General features: G+C 34.4%; 1 protein-coding gene and 1 pseudogene across 1 annotated transcript; both read right to left on the reverse strand.

Annotated features, from left to right (window-relative positions):
* Positions 1-1,212: 1,212 nt before the first annotated feature.
* On the reverse strand, positions 1,213-4,137 carry LOC112031567 (probable leucine-rich repeat receptor-like protein kinase At1g35710). Its single transcript, XM_024064251.2, has one exon. It carries the CDS (start codon positions 4,135-4,137, stop codon positions 1,276-1,278), a length of 2,862 nt encoding a protein of 953 aa, XP_023920019.2. The 3' UTR covers positions 1,213-1,275.
* A 9,545-nt stretch (positions 4,138-13,682) lies between these two features.
* LOC136062223 (MDIS1-interacting receptor like kinase 2-like) lies at positions 13,683-14,301 on the reverse strand (annotated as a pseudogene).
* Between the last annotated feature and the right edge of the window lie 7,671 nt (positions 14,302-21,972).

Raw genomic sequence — 21,972 nt, forward strand, 5'->3', positions numbered from 1 at the left:
TCATGGGCTCTGCTCTTCTTGAACAGAGGCTCTGGTAATGAATAAACTGAGGACCCCACAGCCCAAGAATCGTAGGAACTATCCGAGCTAAAAACAGCATCAGGAACTTGTTCATACTTGCGCTTGTGACTGTGAGGGTTATTTTGGGCGCAATTATATGCATTTGATAGCTCAAGGATGAGATTGCAGCAGTCATTTACTTTTTCCTGTTACAATGCAGATGGGTAATCAAGATCAAATCATGTGTATTAATAGCTTCATGCTTGAACTTCATTCTAAGAGAAGCATTAAAGTTCAAAAACTATTTAACTCAGTAGGCCAGAGAGAGAGAGAGAGAGAGAAACCTTGCTTATTTTAAGGACATCCAGAAGTTGGTGTTGGTATTCCATGGAATTACAAGGCTCAAATTGGTCTATAACGTGCATACAAAAATTTTTCATTATCATTGTTGAATCTTATGTGAGTAAGTTGAACAAGTATGAAATCTTCGAGACAAGCATCAAGCATATATAGATCAGCCCTTGCAACCTCCGCAATCGCATTAGAAAAGTGGTGAAGACTTCAACTTCATATTACAAAATACAGGTTACAGATCATAAAGAACAACAATTACAACTAACAAACAGGATTTTTAAGCTATTGTTATTGTAATACACAACATTTTTTTTTCATAGAAGCTCATCAAATATTATCTTTCTCAACCAGGAAACAAGGACTTTCTGAATGGGTTTCACTCTCTCCAACCATATAAGTTTCTTGGTTTCTTAGCTGCCATACTGAAACTGCATGTAAGGGGTTCATTTTTGGTTTCTTTTGACAGAGAAATTCTTGAGACACTGATTTCATTGTCGGCCTAGACTTTGGTTTAGCACGTAAGCAAGCAAATGAAATTGCAGCAACAAGAAAAACATCATGTGCAACCAAACGATTTGGAGGTGGGAGACGCTTGTCTAATATTTCATTTAGCATCACACTTTGAGATGAAGATAATGATGTCAAGAGTTCACCTGGATGCCTTCCCATTAATATTTCTAATGCCACCACTCCAAAGCTATAAACATCACTTTTTTCAGTCACCTTCATAGTATAAGCCAATTCTACAAATATTGGACAAAAAATAGGTATGAGAAAATTAATATCTTTTGTTTAACTTTAATCTCTCTCTTCTTCTTTTTTTTCCTGGACGTTTGGACAAAACTTGCTAGTGTATAAAACTTCCATCATAAAAGTAATAGTTTCTCACTAGAATGACCATATAGAAAGCTCTACATGTGACTAAACTTTTAAAATAATATCTAGGATAATTACAAAAATAATATATAATTCACCTGGAACAATATAACCATAAGTCCCAGCAATTAAAGTTTGATTGGAGGTATCTGAATCAAGAAGTCTAGCCGTGCCAAAATCTGACACAAATGCCTCTAACTCAGAGTTCAATAGAATATTGTTGCTTAATATATCTCGATGAACAATTACCGGGACACCTTCATGATGCATATAAGATAATGCATGTGCTATACTTTTGATTATGTTCACCCTCTTCATCCAATCCAATTCTACAGCCTCAGCGTTGTTGCGTAGGACACAAAATAGACTTCCCCTTTCCATATACTCAAAGACCAAAAACATGCATCGTTTGTGCAAACAATAACCATGCAGTTTCACAATATTCCGATGTCGGATTTCAATTAAAATTTTGACCTCATTTCTGAAACTCTTGTCAAAATTTGGATCCTCAGCCTCTAAGCGATGAAGTTTCTTTAAGGCAACTACTTTACCATTAGGCAACTGTGCTTTGTAAACACTACCATAACCACCTGTTCCAATACAATATCTAATGTCAAAGCCCTCTGTTGCTTCAATGATGTCTTCATATGCAATTTTTCCATCATAATTCCATATTGAGAACAAATCCCCATTCTTTGATTCCCTTAACTCAGATGACATTTTCCTAACTCTACATTGAGAGCGGAAAAAATACCCAAGAAGTAAAAATATAGGGAAAGCAATTAAGGGAACAAAAAATTTTATTTGATGGACAATGGATCTATTGTTGCTTGGGCAAGGAGGGAAGCCTTTGACATCACCACATAAATCTTTGTTGCCGATGAAGGCTGAAGGTGCATAATTAAAGTAGCCAACTGGGATCCGACCATGGAAAGAATTGTGGGAAAAGTTCACTTCTTTTATTGAAGCTGAAAGATCCGGAATATTTCCAGTAAGATAATTGCAGCTGAGATCCAAGTGCTTTAAACGTTGTGAATCCCCTAGTTTAAAAGGAATTTCCCCACTGATAGTATTATAACTTAGGTCAATAGCATTTAAATACAGAAGGTCACTAATTTGAGATGGAATGCTTCCAGTTAAATGGTTATGGCTCAATACCAATTCACTCAACCACGTGCAATTAGATATTTCTTTGGGGATGGAGCCACTGATTTGGTTCCAACTAAGGGACAAGGTGTCCAACCTAGTTAATTGACCTATAATCGAAGGAACTTGACCAACAATTTTGTTATTGCTAAGGTTGAAGTAATACAGAAGCTCCATATCGCCTATTAAGTTAGGAAAGGAGCCATTGAAGTTATTGTAGCTGACATCCAAAAATCTTAAACCCGAAAGACGTATTTCTCCTCCACTAATAGAATTATAACTGAGGTCAATCCATCTTAATGGAAAACAGCTACAGTTCAGAAAGGGAATGCTTCCAGTTAAGTAATTGTGGCTGAATGTTATGTTGTAGAGTGAAGAGCAATTAAAAATGTGCACAGGGATGGAACCACTAATTTGGTTCCAACTAAGGGACAAAGTTTGCAAGCTAGTTAAATGACCTATAGTCAAAGGGATTGGACCAACAATACTGTTATTATTGAGATGCAAGTATTCCAAATTCGTCATGTTGCCTATTTCAGGAGGAATGGAGCCATTGATTTGGTTTGAATCAAGAGACAAAGAGAACAAATTGATCAGATGACCAAGAGATGAGGGGAGGGGACCAACAATATTGTTATTATTGATGTACAGGTGACTCAAATTCTTCATGTTGCCTATTTCAGTAGGAATGGAGCCATTGATTTGGTTTGAATCAAGAGACAAAGAGATCAAATTGATCAGATGACCAAGAGATGAAGGGAGGGGGCCAATAAGCTTGTTATTATTGATGTTCAGGTGACTCAAATTCTTCATGTTGCCTATTTCAAGTGGAATGTGACCATTGATTTGATTCATAGAAAGAGACAAAGAAGCCAAATTGGTTAGATGACATATAGACAAAGGGATTGGACCAGTGAGATTGTTTTCTCGTAGGTCCAATTTCAACAAATTCTTTAGCAATCCAATTTCTGGCACTATACAACCATTGATTTTATTAAAAGACAAATCCAAGATGGAAAGATTAGTTAAAAGGCCAAGAGCAGAAGGGATTGCTCCGGTAAATTCGTTACCACTCAATCTTAATTCTAGAAGATTCTTTAAATTACCTAATCCTTCGGGTATGGAACCACTGACTAGATTAGAGGAAATGTCAAATACCTGTAATCTAGTGAGGTTTGCAAGTGAAAGAGGTAACTCACCGATGAGTTGATTAGCATGCACACTAAAATAGGTGAGATTTGTTAAATTTCCCAATTCTTTGGGAATCGAACCAGTGATAGAATTTGCAGAAATGTCAAATTTCACTAATCGAGTGAGGTTTCCAAATGAAGGAGGCAACTTACCTGTGAGAGAGTTATGGGACAGATCAAGGTGGGTGAGCTTTGAAAGGGTGCCTATCTCAACTGAAATGCTCCCCATAAGCCAATTACGAGAAAGATCAAGAAGGACTAAATTTGGGAAGGAAGAGATGTTGAGTTTACTAATCTCATCTCCCTGATAGTACCAACCCCTGGTAATCTCTATGACGCTTCCACCATCATTGCATTTGATTCCATACAACTCGCAATGATTTAAGGATGTATCGTTGGAGTAATCAGCCCACCACCCACTCTCCAGGAGAGCCTTCGCTTCTAGTTCAAGCGCTGATGAATTAGATGCTGCCACAGAGCCAGCTGCAATAACCATAGTCGTGGAGTGCATCAAGATATAAAGAACCCATAATGCTACTATCAGAATGGAAATGGAAACAGAGGGAGCCATGTTAGAGTTTATGATTGATTGATGAGTGCGTTGCAAAGGAGCAAATGTTTGATTGTTATATATTCGTCACTCAACACACTTTAATCATTGAAATAAAGTCCTTACCAACCCAAGACTGGAAGTCAATTTAACGAATGTGCTACTTTTTTCTTTTCCTCCCCCTTTTTTTATTTTTTATTATTTTTCTTTTAGCTTTTCTATTTTTTACTTTGAATGAATACCAACGTGATTGTCACGAAGCATCGTCTTTTTGAACCCTGTTGAAGTGCAGAAATTTACATGAATCTACCGGCATGATTTCCACGAAATCATCTTGGAAATTTCTTACCTTGTTAGATTACTGATAGTGGAATTGCTGCGAAGTTTGCAATTTTTTTTTCTTTCTCTAAGAATCTGAATGGTGGAATTGCTGCGAAGTTTGCAATTTTTTTTTCTTTCTTTAAGAATCTGAATAGTGTAATCGGCTAATGGTTTAATAGCCACGATTTATTTCTTACACTTTATCAAAGGTTGTAGATGAGGGGTAGTTATTGAGTATTTCTAAAGTATCATAAATAAATATTTTTCTTCTTATATAACTGTAAGTCTTATTAATTAAATTTATGGTGATATTCACAATTTATATGAGAGAAAAAAAGACACATTTATAATTTTCTAGAATCATTCAATAATATTTCCTAATTAAGATCCTTATACTAGTGGAATCAGTAAATGATGTAATGGTCATGATTTATTTCTAACACTTCATTAAAGGTTTCCTTCGCTTCTAGATCTAGAGCTGATGATTTTTTCGGGGTGCAAAGCACGTGTGGGTGCCTTGTCAAAGCTCATTTATGAGCTTTTGCCTTCAAAAGTCTTCAAAAGTCATGTCTCTTAATGAGACTTGATTTAAGCGTGTTGAACACGCTGAAGAAACAGGTACGGTGGAACCAAAGGGGCCTTGGTTCTCCCAAAATATTTGAAAAAAAATTAGTATATATATATATATATAAAAGAGTTATTTTAATAAAAAAAATGATATATTTGTAATATTTATCACTCAATCTTAATTCTAGAAGATTCTTTAAATTACCTAATCCATTGGGTATGGAACCACTGACTAGATTAGAGGAAATGTCAAATACCTGTAATCTAGTGAGGTTTGCAAGTGAAAGAGGTAACTCACCGACGAGTCGATTACCTTGCGCACTAAAATGGGTGAGATTTGTTAAATTTCCCAATTCTTTGGGAATCGAACCAGTGATAGAATTTGCAGAAATGTCAAATTTCACTAATCGAGTGAGGTTTCCAAATGAAGGAGGCAACTTACCTGTGAGAGAGTTACGGGACAGATCAAGGTGGCTGAGCTTTGAAAGGGTGCCAAATGAAGGAGGCAACTTACCTGTGAGAGAATTATAGGACAGATCAAGGTGGGTGAGCTTTGAAAGGGTGCCTATCTCAACTGAAATGCTCCCCGTAAGCCCATTATTAGAAAGATCAAGACGGACTAAATTTGGGAAGGAAGAGATGTTGAGTTTACTGATCGCGTCTCTGTAATAGAGCGTACCCACCCTGTCAATCTCTATGACGCTTCCACCAGCATTGCATTTGATTCCATCGAACTTGCAATGATTTAAGAATGTATCGTTGGAGTAATCAGCCCACCACCCACTCTCCAGGAGAGCCTTCGCTTCTAGTTCAAGCGCTGATGAATTAGATGCTGCCCCAGAGCCAGCTGCAATAACCATAGTTGTGGAGTGCATCAAGATATAAAGAACCCATAATGCTACTATCAGAATGGAAATGGAAACAGAGGGAGCCATGTTAGAGTTTATGATTGATTGATGAGTGCGTTGCAAAGGAGCAAATGTTTGATTGTTATATATTCGTCACTCAACACACTTTAATCATTGAAATAAAGTCCTTACCAACCCAAGACTGGAAGTCAATTTAACGAATGTGCTACTTTTTTCTTTTCCTCCCCCTTTTTTATTTTTTATTATTTTTCTTTTAGCTTTTCTATTTTTTACTTTGAATGAATACCAACGTGATTATCACGGAGCATCGTCTTTTTGAACCTTGTTGAAGTGCAGAAATTTAAATGAATCTACCGGCATGATTTCCACGAAATCATCTTGGAAATTTCTTTTTGAATAGAAACTCATAATGCAATTGCGCCCTTGTTAGATTATTGATAGTGGAATTGCTGCGAAGTTTGCAACTTTTTTTTCGTTCTTTAAGAATCTGAATAGTGTAATCGGCAAATGGTTTAATAGCCACGATTTATTTCTTACACTTTATCAAAGGTTCTACGTTGGGAAAGTTATTGAGTATCCTCAAAGTATTATAAATACGTATTCTTTCTTTTCACGTAATTATAACTCTCACTAATTAAATTTATGGTAAAATTTATAATTCATGTAAGAAAAAAGAGTACACATTTATGATACTTTTGTAGCGTTCAATTATTTTTCCTGCATAAAATCCTTAGATTAGTGGAATTAGTAAATGATGAACATGCTGAAGGAACAGTACGTTTAGAGTTAGAGCTGATGAATTTTTGGGGGTGCAAAGCACCGTGTGGGTCCAGCCCACATGCCTTGTCAACGCTCATTTATGAGCTTGCCTCCAAAGATTTTCAAGTAAGCCATGTCTCTTAACGAGACTTGACTTAAGCGTGTTGAACATGCTGAAGGAACAGTATGTTGAGACTAAAGGAGGCCTTAGTCCTCCCAAAATATTTGAAAAAAAATTAGTGTGTATATATATATATATATATGTATGTATAGAGAGAGAGAGAGTTATTTTAATAAAGAAATAATATATTCACAATATTTTTACAATAAATTTTAAATGACAAATTATTATTGGTTGTTACAGGTGAGCAAAAAAGTTATTTAAGTTATGGATTAAAATTAGAACTAGTAACAACTTATCACTTAAGATTTATGTGAAATTGTTGTAAAAATATTATGGAGGTAGCACTTAAATTATTCTCCTCCACTAGATAACCACGTGTGTGGTTAAAATACTTCTTGCAAAAGCAAGTGGGTAGCCTACTCCCACTTTACTTTTTTACATATATTTAATAACTTGCTATTTAGATTTTGTTGTAAAATTTTTATAAAAGTATTGTACTAGTAGCACTACACTTATAGTATTTAATTTTATAAAAATAAACAAAAATGTTCCAAATTTTTGCTCATTTGTTAAAATTATTAAAAAAAAAAAATTTAAATCATGTGATATTGTGATAGCCGTTTGACATTAATAATTTTTTTTTTTTGGGGTGAGAAACGGGCCTCTGTGAGGAACAGGCTGTTTGTAAATTTTTTTTTTTTCCAGATGGAAAAATAATATTATATACTATATTATTATTATTTGAGGGCCCTCTAAAAAATGGGAGCCTTAGGCGGTGGCCCAGATTGCCTATAGCTTCAGCCGGCCCGCTCTGGCTTCACAAAACGAGGATGGGTAAGACCGTAAGAGTTGTAATTAACGTGTACAGTATCTCGTATCTTCTGTATTATAATTCAGGTTTTCAATGATGTGGTTTATGATTTTTCTTGCAGAAAGAATGTGTCATTCAAACTGGGGCCCTGTACCCTATTCCAGTGATCTTAACAAGTCTTGCCACAACTATAGAAGCGAAAACAACCTCCTATCTTATCTTCTTTTTTTTCATTGCTATCGTACTCCTAACTTTTGGTGGCAGATCCGGGCAAAAAAAAAAAAAAACCTTCTCTTTGGAACTGTGGCTTACTTTGTTGTTGATAGTGGAATGAAGCTGTTTTTCTCTATACTTTTCTTCTTCATAAGCAAAAAATTACACTACCATTACAACCAATAGATCTTTATCTACATCTGTGATTCTCCTCTCATTCTCCTTATCTCTCTTTCACTTCTATATTTTCTTAGTTTTTCTCTTCATTTGACTAAGTAGTTTGATCAATGCTCTATAAATTTCCAAGTCCAAGAAGTTTTTTAGTGCTTGCTTAAATTCTAAGAAAGCAACCACGTATATGATTAAAAAGACATATACTTCAAAAGAAAAAACTTGTATTAGTTACTATTTTTTTCTTAATTTCACATTTACTCTTAGTCCTACTCCTAGGTGTGTTACTATTTTTCTTTATCATATATTTTTATTTAATTGATATTACATATAAATATAATAAATTGCTATTAATTTGAAAAAAATGTAGTATTAATTATTTAATTATATTTTTTTTATGAATTTAATTAATGGAACCGATCTTTAAACTATTAATAATTTTTTTGACTATTAATATTGTACAATATAGTAATATTGTATTTTAGATTATTGTATATAATATGGAAGTTGTATATACAGGAAAAAAAAATTATCATTTTATTTTTTTACTTACCTAAATGACAAATTTCTAGTTCTGTCATTGCTAACTCTCCTAGAAAAATATCTTGGAACTGCCACGGTTAAAGTGGTTCCTGCTATATGACTGATACTAATCAACAGTAAATTAGAAAATATGCTTCAAAGGGAACCAAGGCCACAATAAACAATGGAAGTCTGCATGGATTAAGGATATTATAAATTAAGCTATGAGTTAAAAACTGCAGAAGATTTGTCCAGTGTAAATGCATCTTTGAATTTTTGTTTTTTTGTTTTTTCTTTCCTCCTAATGCAACTGAGGGGAAACATTGTCACATGGCACTGAAGTTGGATGACTATTTCAACAGCAGCATCTAGCACATTTTGCTAGAATATTCGCATGGGAGTAATTCTGTTTGTTAACTCTTAAAAATCTAACATTGGATAATTATCACATGAAAGAGTGGATGATAAAAAATTTAATTTTGTCACATTGGAACCAAGGATACAATAACAATGGAATCAAGACACTTTATTACAAAGTCCTTGTAAAAGTAAGATGGACGGTGGTATTGATTGCTTGTATAGTGTTATGTTCATTCAAGAATAGAATTCACTTCGGTATTGTTAAGTGGGGACCTTTGATGAGTTCAATAAAAAGTTGACTTCTCTTAGAAAGTTAAGAGAAGTCTACTCAGTCTACTTAAGTGAATTCTAAGTGACTTCTCTGAAATATCAAATCAACTTAAGAGTGTAACTTTTTATTTAGTCTGGCCAAAGTAAAAAATCACATAATCTAAAGAAGTCCTTCAAAAACTAAAATAAACAAAATTTCATAAATAATTAACAAACTAAAGCTAATGTTTGACTATAAGTCACGGGCAACCTGTGAAAGTATTGAACTCATTACCACCACCGTCCATCTTACTTTTTACAAGGACTTTGTAATAAAGTCACTTGGGATTAAGAATAGACTAATGGTCGTATTGACTAGACACTGGAGTCAGTCTATGCAAAAAAGCTTTAGAGAAGTCATGGTCCTTTGATATTTCAGTGAAGACAATTCCTTAATGGCGACTTGCAAAGAAGGGGAGCCACCCATGCAATTGCAATGAAGGGGACCAAACTCCCCTAGCCCTAATCATGGGTTAGCTCTTAGAAAATTCAAGTCATGACCCTATTACAATCAAAGAAATAAATATTGCGCCTTTGTATTTGATATGTCGAGAATTTTTTATTATTATTCATAGTGCATCGTTTCCTATAGGGGTGTGCATGGGTCAGGTTGGGTCGGGTTGAGGGAATTTTTTGACCCAACCCACCATGGTGGGTCAAAAAAAAACTCAACCCAACTTAACCCATCACATAAGTCCAACCCAATCCAACCCAACCCACATGGGTTGGGTTGAACCCATGGGATTGACAAATTTTTATTATTATTTTTATTATTAAATTTATTAAATATATTATTATTAGTATATATTACATATTATATATATATAATATATTATATATAAGCACTTATAGTATATAATATTATTATTAGTATATATTAAATTTACAGCTGATTTAAAAAAATTTATTAATATATAATATATATTAAATATGGGTGGATCAGGGTGGTCGGGTCGGGTTTGGCGATTTTGTAATTTTATTACCCACCACCTGGCCCATTATAAAAAAAAAAAAAAAAAATTGTGACCCAACCACCCACCAAGCCTTAAAACGACCCACCCACCAGGTCGGGTTAGGTCGGGTCGGTGGGTTTTCTGCCACCTCTAATTTCTCGATCAAGGCACTACTTTTCTATTGCATAAACTGACTCTGCCCAATCAAACGGCCTTCTAAATTATTAATCAAAAGACCTTAAATTTATTTATATATAAAAATAAAAATAAAAATAAAAAGTTTATAATAGCTAAGTTAGGTCAAAAGGAAAAAGATTGAATTGTTGAGAGAAATATCAAATCATAGAGAGATATTAAAAATCATAGATTGATGGAAATCTTGAAAGATTTAATTATAATTAAATATGATGGTGACTCGAAAACCATAATCCAAGATTCAATTGATTTATTCAAACAACATCGTTTTGAGCTAATGTGGCATTATATTTAACGGTAAGCTCATGATGCATGCAATGTTAGAGGGGAAAACAAAATTACCCAAACTTAAAGTTGTAAATTGCAATATAATCTAGCCAAACTGACATCATCCGGAAATGACGCTGTTTCAAATTAGATTAAAGTGAAGAGCTGCTCTTCAAAACGGTGCCGTTTTGCTCAGAAACCAGAACACAAAATCTGTAATTATACCACACCGCTTCACAGGTTCTCCTAAATCAAGACAAACCCCAGACCCAAGATTTTCTCTTCTACTCATGGTAAAAATTAACTTCAGTTGCTGTCAACAAATATTCCGCCTGTATTTTCTCTCAAATATTTTTGGATTATTAAATCATAGTGCAACCATAACCCAGATCAAAGCAGCTAATTTTCTATTGCATGGGTCCCTTTGCATAGATTGACTCCATCAATACGGGCTTATCAAAAAAAAGAATGGAAACGGAAACTATGGATGCCCATGTTGATGCGTATGATTGATATTTAATGATGAGTGCGCTACATTTTTCTTTACTTCTTGACTTTGAATGAATACCAACGTGATTCTCACGAAGTATCGTCTTTTTTAAAATCCTATTGAAGTGCAGAAATTTACATGAAATTTATCTGCATGAAATCATTTTTGGAAATTTAATTCTTTCCACTTTTCTATTTAATTCTTTTCACTTTTTACTTGGCCTTTCTTAGCAATCATTTCCACTTTTGAATCCTTGCAATTTTAGGACTCTTGCGAAGAAGCTGACTAGTGCAATCAGTTAATGGTTTTAAGGCCACGATTTATTTCTTACACTTTATTAAATGTTTCATATAAGGTCTTTAGATTAATTAATAATTAATTAGTGGAGCTAGTACCCAACCTGCCCTTCGTGTAAGAAAGTTTTATATGAAAGTGATAAATATATAAGGACAATAATTTATGAAACACATTTTTCCATTATTAAAATGAATAATAACAACAACACCAACAAAGTCTTGGTCATTCGTCCCCAAGTTTTTTAGGTCAATTACAAATATATATTCTTTTCCTTCATTCTATTTTATTCACAAATTGTAGTATTTGAATTTCCAATAAATATATATATATATATATATGGTTTTTGAAATTTTGTTACTTCCTTAATAACAGGCATTTTGAACTGCTACTAATATTATTGATTTATTTCTCTATTATTAAAATAAAATAAAAATTCTCAAGAATTCAAAAGGAAAAGTAAGAAAATATTTATTCATAAATAAGATTTACATAAATTTTATTATGCATCATCAAAATATGTTAAAAATTGGCAATTATTGACAAAAATAACACTCTCAAAATCCAAACTTTCTCTACCTAATATCTACTAAAACACAAAATATATTTCTTTAAAAATATTAAATCAGTGAAAAGTTAAAAAAAAAAAAAATTTGAAAAAAACTAAAAAAAAAAAAAAAAAAAAAAAAAAAAATAAATTCAACCGAAAGAAAAAAATCTAAAAAAAAAATCTAAACTTTTTCTTTATAATATCTAAAACACAGAATTGTATCTAAACCCAAAAATAAAAAATAGAGTCACAACAAAATTTAAACTTTTTATTTTTAACATCTAAACACAGAATCGTATATTAAAATTTATCAATCGAAGAAAAAAGAAGAAGATTCAAGCACATTTAGAATCTAAAACCGTAAAATTACAATTATAACCAAAAAAAAAAAAAAAAAAGGATGTAGAATTTTATGATTGATGATGTTGACTGTCATATCCATGGCCAAAGACCCTTTAGTATGTGATATATATCCCAACTTTGAAAGAATACGAACGTGATTCTCACAATAGCAATATGAAAACGGATAAGGAGAGCTAATTCTTTCTACAATATTAATATATAATTCACAAATGGCAGCTGGTTGATTGCAAGGCTTGTCATGTTAGAGGTTACGTAGTTGAAAATTAAAATTCTGACAGTGGCCGATCGAGTAGATTTTTTAGCGAAGACAATTCTCTTGATTTTTTAGGTGGTCTCATTTATAGAAGTTATGTATCAGAGTTTAGAAGAAACTGAAGCCACAAGGATCAGTAGCAAGAGCAGAGAGGCAGAGTGTATAACAGAGCATAAACGACAGATCAAAGAAAATGAAGAAAATGTTGAAACGACTTGTAGCTTAGCATGTTTTAAACCTCCTTAAGTGTTAACACGTGAACTGATCAGTTAGTCCTGTAGCATTGCACGTGTATGAGTTGTTATTTCTTGCTCCCCCCCCCCCCCCCCTCAGGCTTCGGTTTGGCCCTAGTCTTTGAGAATTTCTAGAAGAGCTCCTTCTGAGGTAAAGTCCTAGCTTAGTAATTTACTTTTTAACTTGTATGCTAGGTTCCCATAAAATCAATCATATTAAATGAATTGGTGTCAAGATCTTTATAGTTTAGATAGTTGGCACCTCTTAGTATTTCCAATGAAGACATTCGGAGCCAAATCTCCTTTCCCCCAGCTATTGAATAATAATAATAATTGTTAGGGTCATATTTTCTATGTAATTGGTTAATTCTTTGACAAAATTCATTTTACTTGTAACTAGGTAGATCTAAGTTCGGTTTAATATATCAAGAAGTATGTTTATCAAACATATCAAGTGGTATCTTTAAAAACATGAAGATTGATCCAAGAAATAAGGGAAGAAAAGTTGTTTTATTAAAGCTCGACACATAGTTGACAAATAGCTGCTATCGAGACTAAAGGGGAAGCTTGACACATCTTGACACAAGCTTAATCTATCGAGATTTACGATTTCATGATTTCCAGATTTGAAATTCGGCCCATGATTGTGTTATTTGTTTAGGGTTTCTTTTCTCACAACCCTAGACATATATAAGGCTTATTTTAAAAGCCGTTATACATGGATATAGAAACCAAGAGTTTAATTTTCTCTGTGATAGGCTACTGCATTTGTACGCCATAGGGTTTTGTAACCAGGTGGTTCCTGATCTTCATTGTTAATGAAGTGAAGAATTTTGCAGCCAACAACAATCATTCAAGTTGCTGGAGTTAGTCATATACTAGGATCCATGCAAAAGAGTTAGTCACAGATTGGAGATTTGTACATCAAAGGAAAGAAGGCTACTACATGATCAAATCCAATTGGGTATTGCTTGATATATCACGATGAATAACTAGTGTTATGCATTCATGATGCATGTAAGATAAGGCATGTGCTATGCTTTTGATCATGTTCATCCTCTTAGTCCAATCCAATTTCATTGCTTCAACATCGTTGCTTAGGAAACAAAATAAGCTTCCCCTTTCCGTGTATTGATAAACCAAAATGCATCGTTTATGCAAGCAATAACCATGAAGTTTCACAATATTTCGATGTCGAAGTTCTGTTAACATCGATCTTTACCTCGTTCTTGAAACTCATGTCAAACGTTGGGTCCTTAACCTCTAAGCGATGAAGTTTTTTCAATGCAACAACTTTCCCACTAGGCAATTGTGCTTTGTAAATGCTACTATAACTACCTGTTCCAATGCAATATCTAATGTTAAAGTCCTTTGTGACCTTAATGATTTCTTCATATGCAATTTTTCCATCATAATTCCATATTGAGAACATGTCCCCATTTTTTGCACTCCTTGTCTCTGATTTTGTTTTCTTAACTTGACATCGAGAGTGAAAAATATACCCAATAAGTAAAAGTGCAAAGAAAATGATAAAGGGAACCAAAATTGCTACTTGGAGCATGGTTTGAGAAGTTGGAGGGCAATGAGCAAATCCTTTGATGTCACCACATAAATCCTTATTGCCAAAAAATCGTTCAAATGCATAATTTTGGAAAATATATGGGATTTGACCCTCCAAAGAATTGTATGACAAGTTAAATTGAGCTATGTTGATGAGAAAAAGGGGAATGTTGCCCGTAAGGTTATTGTAGCTGAGGTTAACATAAATTAGGAGGGACAGGTCTCTAATCCCAGAGGGAATAGTTCCGGTTAAGTAGTTATGGCTTAAAGATAAGGAGTTTAACAACGAGCAATTAGCCAAGGTGGAGGGGATTTGACCATCTTGTTATTGCTAAAGTCCAACTCAATCAAACTCTTCATATTGCCAATTTCTAGGGGAATGGAACTGTTGATATGGTTTGAATCAAGAAACAAATGTGACAAATTCTTTTCAAATCTTATTTCAGATACTTTAGAACCACTAATCCCATTAAAAGACAAATCCAAATACTGGAGATTAATTGGTTAAAGGCCCATAGTGAAGGAATTGATCCTGTGAGTTTGTTATGACGCAAATCTAATATTTGAAGATTTTTAAAATTTCCCAATTCTTTGGGAATGGGCCCACATATTAGATTTTGGTAAATGTAAAAAGATTCTAATTGAGTGAGGTTCGTGAGAAAAAGAGGGAAGTGATCTGTAAGATAATTACTAGAAAGAGATAAGAAGGTGAGCTTTGGAAAGTGTACCTATTTGTTGAGGGATGCTCCCTTGAAGTCCAGTATTCCAAAAACATAGACTTTACTAAATTTGGTAAGGAAGAGAAGTTGAATTTCCTAAACTTATCTCCCACATAGATCCCATCCATGTAAATTCCTATAACAATTCCACCATCATTGCATATAATTCAATTCCACTGGCAATAATTTAAGGAGGTATCATTGGAGTGACCATTTCAGTTTATTTCGGTCCATTTGGACTATTTGGACCTTAAATTGATTCTTTTTGGCAAAAATGCAAAACTGACCCTCTAACTTTTAGCTTTTGTCATTTCAGTCCTCTAACTTTCAGTTTTGTCATTTTAGTACTCTAAGTTTCAATTTTTGTCAATGTAGTCTTCTGTTAAAACTCAGTTATCTTTTTCTGTTAAGTGATCAAAACTACACCGTTTTGACATTTTTTTTATAATAATTTTCATAGTTGAAAGAAAACTAAAAAAAAAAAAAAAAGCTGTGAAAAAAAGAAAAAATAATGTCGGAAAACAAAGTCGGAAATGGCAAACGCAAATCCAGAGGAAATCGACGGAATTGGATGAGTTTTAACCACTTCCAGTTCCTGTCTTCTGGGTTTGTTTGTTTGGCTTCTTTTATTCTCATACTAGGAACTACTGACTCTCAAGACTCTTGGCCTCATCACCTTTAATTTTCTTTCTACTTTGAATCTCTCTCTCAAACCCTTAAACCCAACGCACTCTCCCACAAAAATTACTCACAAAGATACCAACTTCTTCGCTTACAAAGCCCAATACCACCCTCAATTCTAGTCTTACCTGCAACACGTAACGCAAGGTGAGTTTTTTTATTTTTTATTTTTATTATTATAATTATTTTTTAATGTGATCCCATTTTCTGTCTTTGAATTTCTGGAACTGGGTTTCATTTTGTTTTTTATAATGATTTGTTTAACATTTAAAAAAAAAAAAAAAAAAAAGTGTAATGAAAATTTTCATTTCGTTTAGGATTTTGGTGGGCGATTATCCTCTTGCAGCTGTTAGTGTTGACTGTTGAAACTAACAATGTCTATTATGTGCCAGCATTTAGTTGTGTTTCAATTCTTTCTAAAAGAGACTGGTTGCTTGAAGCAAAATTTGCCTTAACTTTTGTTTTTGTGTGATGTGGCCACGAACGAAGGTTGAAGCAAGCAAGTGCGTAATCCCACTCCGCTTCGCTGCAAAACCTGTGCCTCTGTTCTCAACCCTTACGGCCTTACGCTTGCGTCGTCTTCGCCGCCAAGATCTAGATTTCTGGATTCGACATGTTCAAGGTTTTGATTTCTCAGGTAAGGGGAACGACGTTGTTCCCCTTACTTTTTTTTTTTTTTTTTTTAAACAGCTTTTTTTAATTTTCTTTTAATTATGAAAATTATTATTAAAAAAAGAGTTGAAAGTTAGAGGGTCACTTAACGGAAAAAAATAATTGAGTTCTAATGGAAGGCTGCATTGACAAAAATTGAAACTTAGAGGACTGAAATGACAGAGCTGAAAGTTAGAGGACTGAAATGACAAAAGCTGAAAGTTAGAGGGTCAGTTTTGCATTTTTGCCATTCTTTTTTAGGTTGCATTTTTAGTTTTGGGCTCAATTTTTTTTTTTTAATTGAAAAGTTAAAATTTTTTCTTCTATTTGGGCCAAACTCTTTAGTTTTGAACTAAAAAATACAAACAAAATAAACATTAGAAATTAAAAATATGTACCCTAAAAAGCAAATAAAAATGATATACACTCCTATTAAACCATTTTAATATAGTATTTTGATATTCTTTAGTATATTTAGTCCATTTAGTTTATTTTGGCCCACTTCAGTTTACTTGGGTCCATTCGATCCACTTTGGTTTATTTGGTCCACTTTGGTCGATTTAGTCCAATTAAGCCCACATTTGTGACAAACACTTCTTAAATAGGCAAGTAAAGTCAAACAACTAATTATCCAACTACAAAACTTAGATATGATACCTTATGTGCTTTTTCTTAGATTCACCTCTTATGATTTAGCCATGTGGCTACTTAACTAAAAAATGCACTTCCATCCTATGAGAAAAAATCCATATGGCAGAATCTTAAAATGAAAACCTAAGAAACAGCAACTAAGTACTATACCTAAGTCTTGACCATTATCCAAACCAAGCTTCTATCATTATATGCTGGATGCATTATGCATACATATCTTTCTTTGATTCCCATTAAGGGTAATTTTGTCAAAATCCAAGTCAATCTTATACCATCCAAAATTTCTAATTAACTCCATCAAAAAAAATCAACGACCTAGATTAAAAGAACACCCGCATAACGAACTGTAGATAAAAGCATGCAATACTAACAGCTTTTCCCTCCTAAATATTCAAGCTCTTCAAAATATCTCTCTCTCAGAATCACAGAGAATCCATGGCTGGTGGAGAAACAAGAAGTTTGTTGGTTCTGATACTGATTGCTTTGCCAATTTTGGTATTCGCAATTCAATCCCTAAGAACTGAGCCTTCAGGGAAAGAAGGTCGGGAGTACATGCAAGGAAGGCGATTACATTCCTTTCTTCGCCAACATAGCTACATTGTTATTCATGGTCTAGGAATTGGATGACTAACATTTACCAATCATGTTGCGTTGAAATACACTCGGGATAGGTCACTTTTAGTTTTAGTAAGCTCAAGTCTAGGTAAAAAGAATTAAATGAAAATTGCAAAGGACAAATGCTTCCACTGACCACTGATCTTGTAAGTTGCATATACATAACATAAGCAAATGTTTACCGCCTCTCAAGTCACAACCTCTATTTCTGAACATAGAAAATCGACAGATCCTAGTTTAAGTTTGAATACAAGTACTACTATAATCCCAAGATTTGACTTGGAATAATTTTGGTGATCAATTTACAAGTGGACAAGAAAAGTGTAATTTGCTTAAGCTCTAGACAATCTAAAAGTCAACTACTTCTTCGACTTTAGTTCACCATATTTTCATGCAATAGCTTCAAACTCTCTTCTTTCTCTATTACATATAAATATTCATTTCATTCATTACTATTATATTTTTCTGTCTCTAAAAATCTTTCATATATTTTCAATCTCTTCTCATCATTCCACAATCTTTTTGCCTCGTCAAGCTTCCCATTGACATCATTGGACCGCCTTATACAAACAAACCTATTGATCATCGACCTTATAAATCCTTGTGGCGGCCTCCCTATCAAATCTCGTTGGGACCAATGGTTCCAACTCCATTAAAAAGATCCCCTTATAGGTATCCCTGAAGTCCTTGCAAGACCAACCGACATAATCGACCAACACGAAAACAGTGGAGAAACTTCTTTGTGAGAAAACTCTGATGAGAGAAGAAGTTGCGAAATTTAGAGATGCAGTCTTAATGAAACCATGTACGAGTTGTTCTATGACAACATTGGATTGAAAGTGAGAGTTGGAGATAAAAGGTCCGTAGGTGAGTACGGCAATTTCCAGGACCCAAATGTAATAGGTCAAAGGATTTATATTTTCAATCACCTGGACTTTCATATCCTTTACTTGGGGAACAAAGTGACAACTATAAATGTTATGAATTACGACGAGACTGTTGCGGATGTGTCTGAGGACACTGAAGTCAATGTCAAGTACACGTATTCTGTGTACTGGGATGATTTTGATCCCAATGAAAAGCTTTTGGACGGAGCACATTTTCTGTCATCGGTCAGTGACTTGTTCGAGCCCGTTGGAGGAGATGATCCTATGTCTTCTTATGCTACAAATATCATCATTTTCGTCTGGATTGGGTTGCTTTGTATTGTGATTGTGACATACCTTAGAGACTATTTTACTCGGTACTCGCTCCATTCCTTTATGTTGGTGTAGTTCCATTCAAGCAGGCCATTGTATTCACCTAACGATGATCAAATCAAATTCTACTGCAGGAATTCTTTTCGTATTCATGGTTATAGGTGCAAGTGTCCTCGGTACTTGTCCCTACTTGGTGCCATTCTGGGTGTTGGAACTCAACTCTTCATTATGGAAGCCATATGTTTGTTAGTTCAATTTTTTCCCTCCAATTCTGAATTCTAGCTATTTTGGGTTTTTTGGGCGATTTTATTCTGAAAAATGTTGTCACATGTCACTTATGAATTCCATTTGCAGAGTTTGCATCCTCTTCGTTTTGGCTGTATATACTGGTAGCCTATATACTTGCAATCATGAGAATGAGAGATTGTATACTTGGATCATCACGAGTTATGTTCTCACATCATTGGTTTCTGGATACAAGGCTGCTTCATTCCACTCTAGTTTCACAAGAAGTGGATGGGTAATACAGTTGTTGTAATTAATATACAGTATCACAGTAGTTTCTGTATTAAAGTCTTTATTTTTCAGGTTTTTAATTATGTGGCAAACGATTTTTCTTGCAGAGAGAATGTGTTTTCCAAACTGGGACCCTGTACTTTGTCCCGGTGTTCATAACAGGTCTTGCCATAATTACATTAAAGGCAATCACAACAGGGGTGTCACTTCCGCACGATTGGTATAATTATCTTTGGAAAATCATTTTGTTACCCTTCGCTTTCAAAATCCTAACTTTGGGTGGCAGATTGGGGCAGTCTTCCCTAAAAGAATCTGAAATAGCTTGTTCCAGCATAAACTCTCAAAGTGAGATTCATAATCAGGCTTGGTACATGAAGACACCTGCTCATGAAGTGTTCTTTGGGGGCCTTCTGCCTTTCTGCGTGATCTACATTTTTATGGATGAAATCTATGCAAGCTTGTACAATTTGAAAGTATGTGGTGCAATTAGTACTATGTTTGGGGCTTTCCTTATTGTCATCATACAAACTATGACAGTGGATGTGGCGTGTGAACGCTATCACCTGTCCAGGCAAGATCGCCAATGGTGGTGGAGGTAATTCTCTTACTAGAATGTTATAAACACTATAATTTCACAACTTTTTCACATTTGTGAGGCAAGATTGAAGCTTAAATCATGTTTAATTTCATTTAATTTTAAGCTCAAATTACGCTTTTCTAGCTTTTATTCCTAATTCGATTAAAAAAAAAATCAAATATCTATCTATCTATCTGTTGATCTAAGTCAATCTGCAATACAGATCTGTGTTTCGTGGGGGATCAGTCGCCATTTTCATGTTTGCGTATGGCCCTTATTTCTATGCTAGAGCAAATGCCAGAATTTCAATGAACTTGCTAGAGTTCCTAGGCTACAATGCCTGCACATTCCTAGGCTATATGCAAAATTGCAATTGTATACCAACTCTCAAGTCTCAACTCAGCTAATCAGGGGTGAGGGATAAGGCCAATTATCTACATCAATAGGATCCATGTTGGTATTCTGGCAGTGGCCAAGTAGATTTTTTAGTGAAGACAATTCTCTTGATTTTTTAGGTGGTCTCATTTATAGAAGCTAAGATGGTTTGATTTTTTGGTGAAGACTATTAATTCCTTACTGGCGACTTGCAAAGAAAGGGAACCACCCATGCAAATGCAATGAGGACCAAATTAACTCACCTGTGGTTCTTCTTATCCATTGCATTCACTTTTAATCTTGCTTAGTCTGATTTTTCAAAACAGTTGCCATATATATCCAATGTGGAACATAGAGCTCAAATTTTTATCATAATTCAAATAGTAAAAAGTTCGAAAAGTAAAAAGGCACCAGTAGAATTATCTAAGCCAATTGTAGAATCACATGAAATTTGGTGACCAAAAGGGAACCTCCATGAGAATCAAAATTTATTGCCTAATGGCGGTGACCTACTTCACTATACAGACAAATCCCTTCATTTAGATCTATCTTTTATTAAATTTGCTATGTATGTTTATTTGCTTTTTTTTTTTTGGTTATAATTCTCAAATTAAAAGTCATCATAAGGTCTCGATTACTAGAAGGTTGAATTAGTAGGTAGTGGGGTTCGGGGTTACAAAAACAACAGAGGTGTTAGCAGTGGATGATTGGAATGGAAAAGAACGGGGGAGTTAGAGGTATTGAGTTTGGATTGTAATGTGGGTCGAAAGAGGATAACATCATAATATTGGTGTAATTTAGAACGGATGGTGCAAGTAGAAAGTCTTTCATTATGTTTTTGTGAGAGAGCGTTGCGTGTGTTGGGAGCAGATAGCAAGGGAGGTAGAGTTGCCAAAAACATATACAGAGAGAAGAAGACGACGAATATATATTAATTGTTCATCAATGCCAACTAATAATATAGTCCCCTTTCTCTTCCTGCAAAATGCTATTCATTTCCCTCCAAATTGCATTTGTTTCCTCTCCAAGAGATTGAACATATGGTGGACAGTATTGGAAATGCTGCCATATATGGACTGGAAAGCATTTCAGCATGCACCAAAAGAGAAATTACTCATAATATATATTTTTTTTCTTTTTTCCTTTTTATTTTGGAGAGAGAGAGAGAGAGAGAGAGAGAGAGAGAGAGATCATGGTGGGCTGCCAACAATGCCTACAGAGACTCGATTGAGTGATGGCAATTTCATTTGCTGTTCATGGGCTCTGCTCTTCTTGAACAGAGGCTCTGGTAATGAATAAACTGAAGACCCCACAGCCCAAGAATCGTAGGAACTATCCGAGCTAAAAACAGCATCAGGAACTTGTTCATAACTGCGCTTGTGACTTTGAGGGTTATTATGGGCGCAATTATATGCATTTGATAGCTCAAGGATGAGATTGCAGTAGTCATTTACTTTTTCCTGTTACAATGCAGATGGGTAATCAAGATCAAATCATGTGTATTAATAGCTTCACGCTTGAACTTAATTCTAAGAGAAGCATTAAAGTTCCAAAAACTATTTAACTCAGTAGGCCACACACAGAGAGAGAGAGAGAGAGAGAGAGAGAGAGAGAGAGAGAGAGAGAGAGAGAGAGAGAGAGAGAGAGAGAGAGAGAGAGAGAGAGAGAGAGGGAGAGACAGAGCGCTA

Source organism: Quercus suber, unplaced genomic scaffold, assembly GCF_002906115.3.
Source record: "Quercus suber isolate HL8 unplaced genomic scaffold, Cork oak 2.0 scaffold_18, whole genome shotgun sequence".
NCBI lineage: Eukaryota > Viridiplantae > Streptophyta > Magnoliopsida > Fagales > Fagaceae > Quercus > Quercus suber.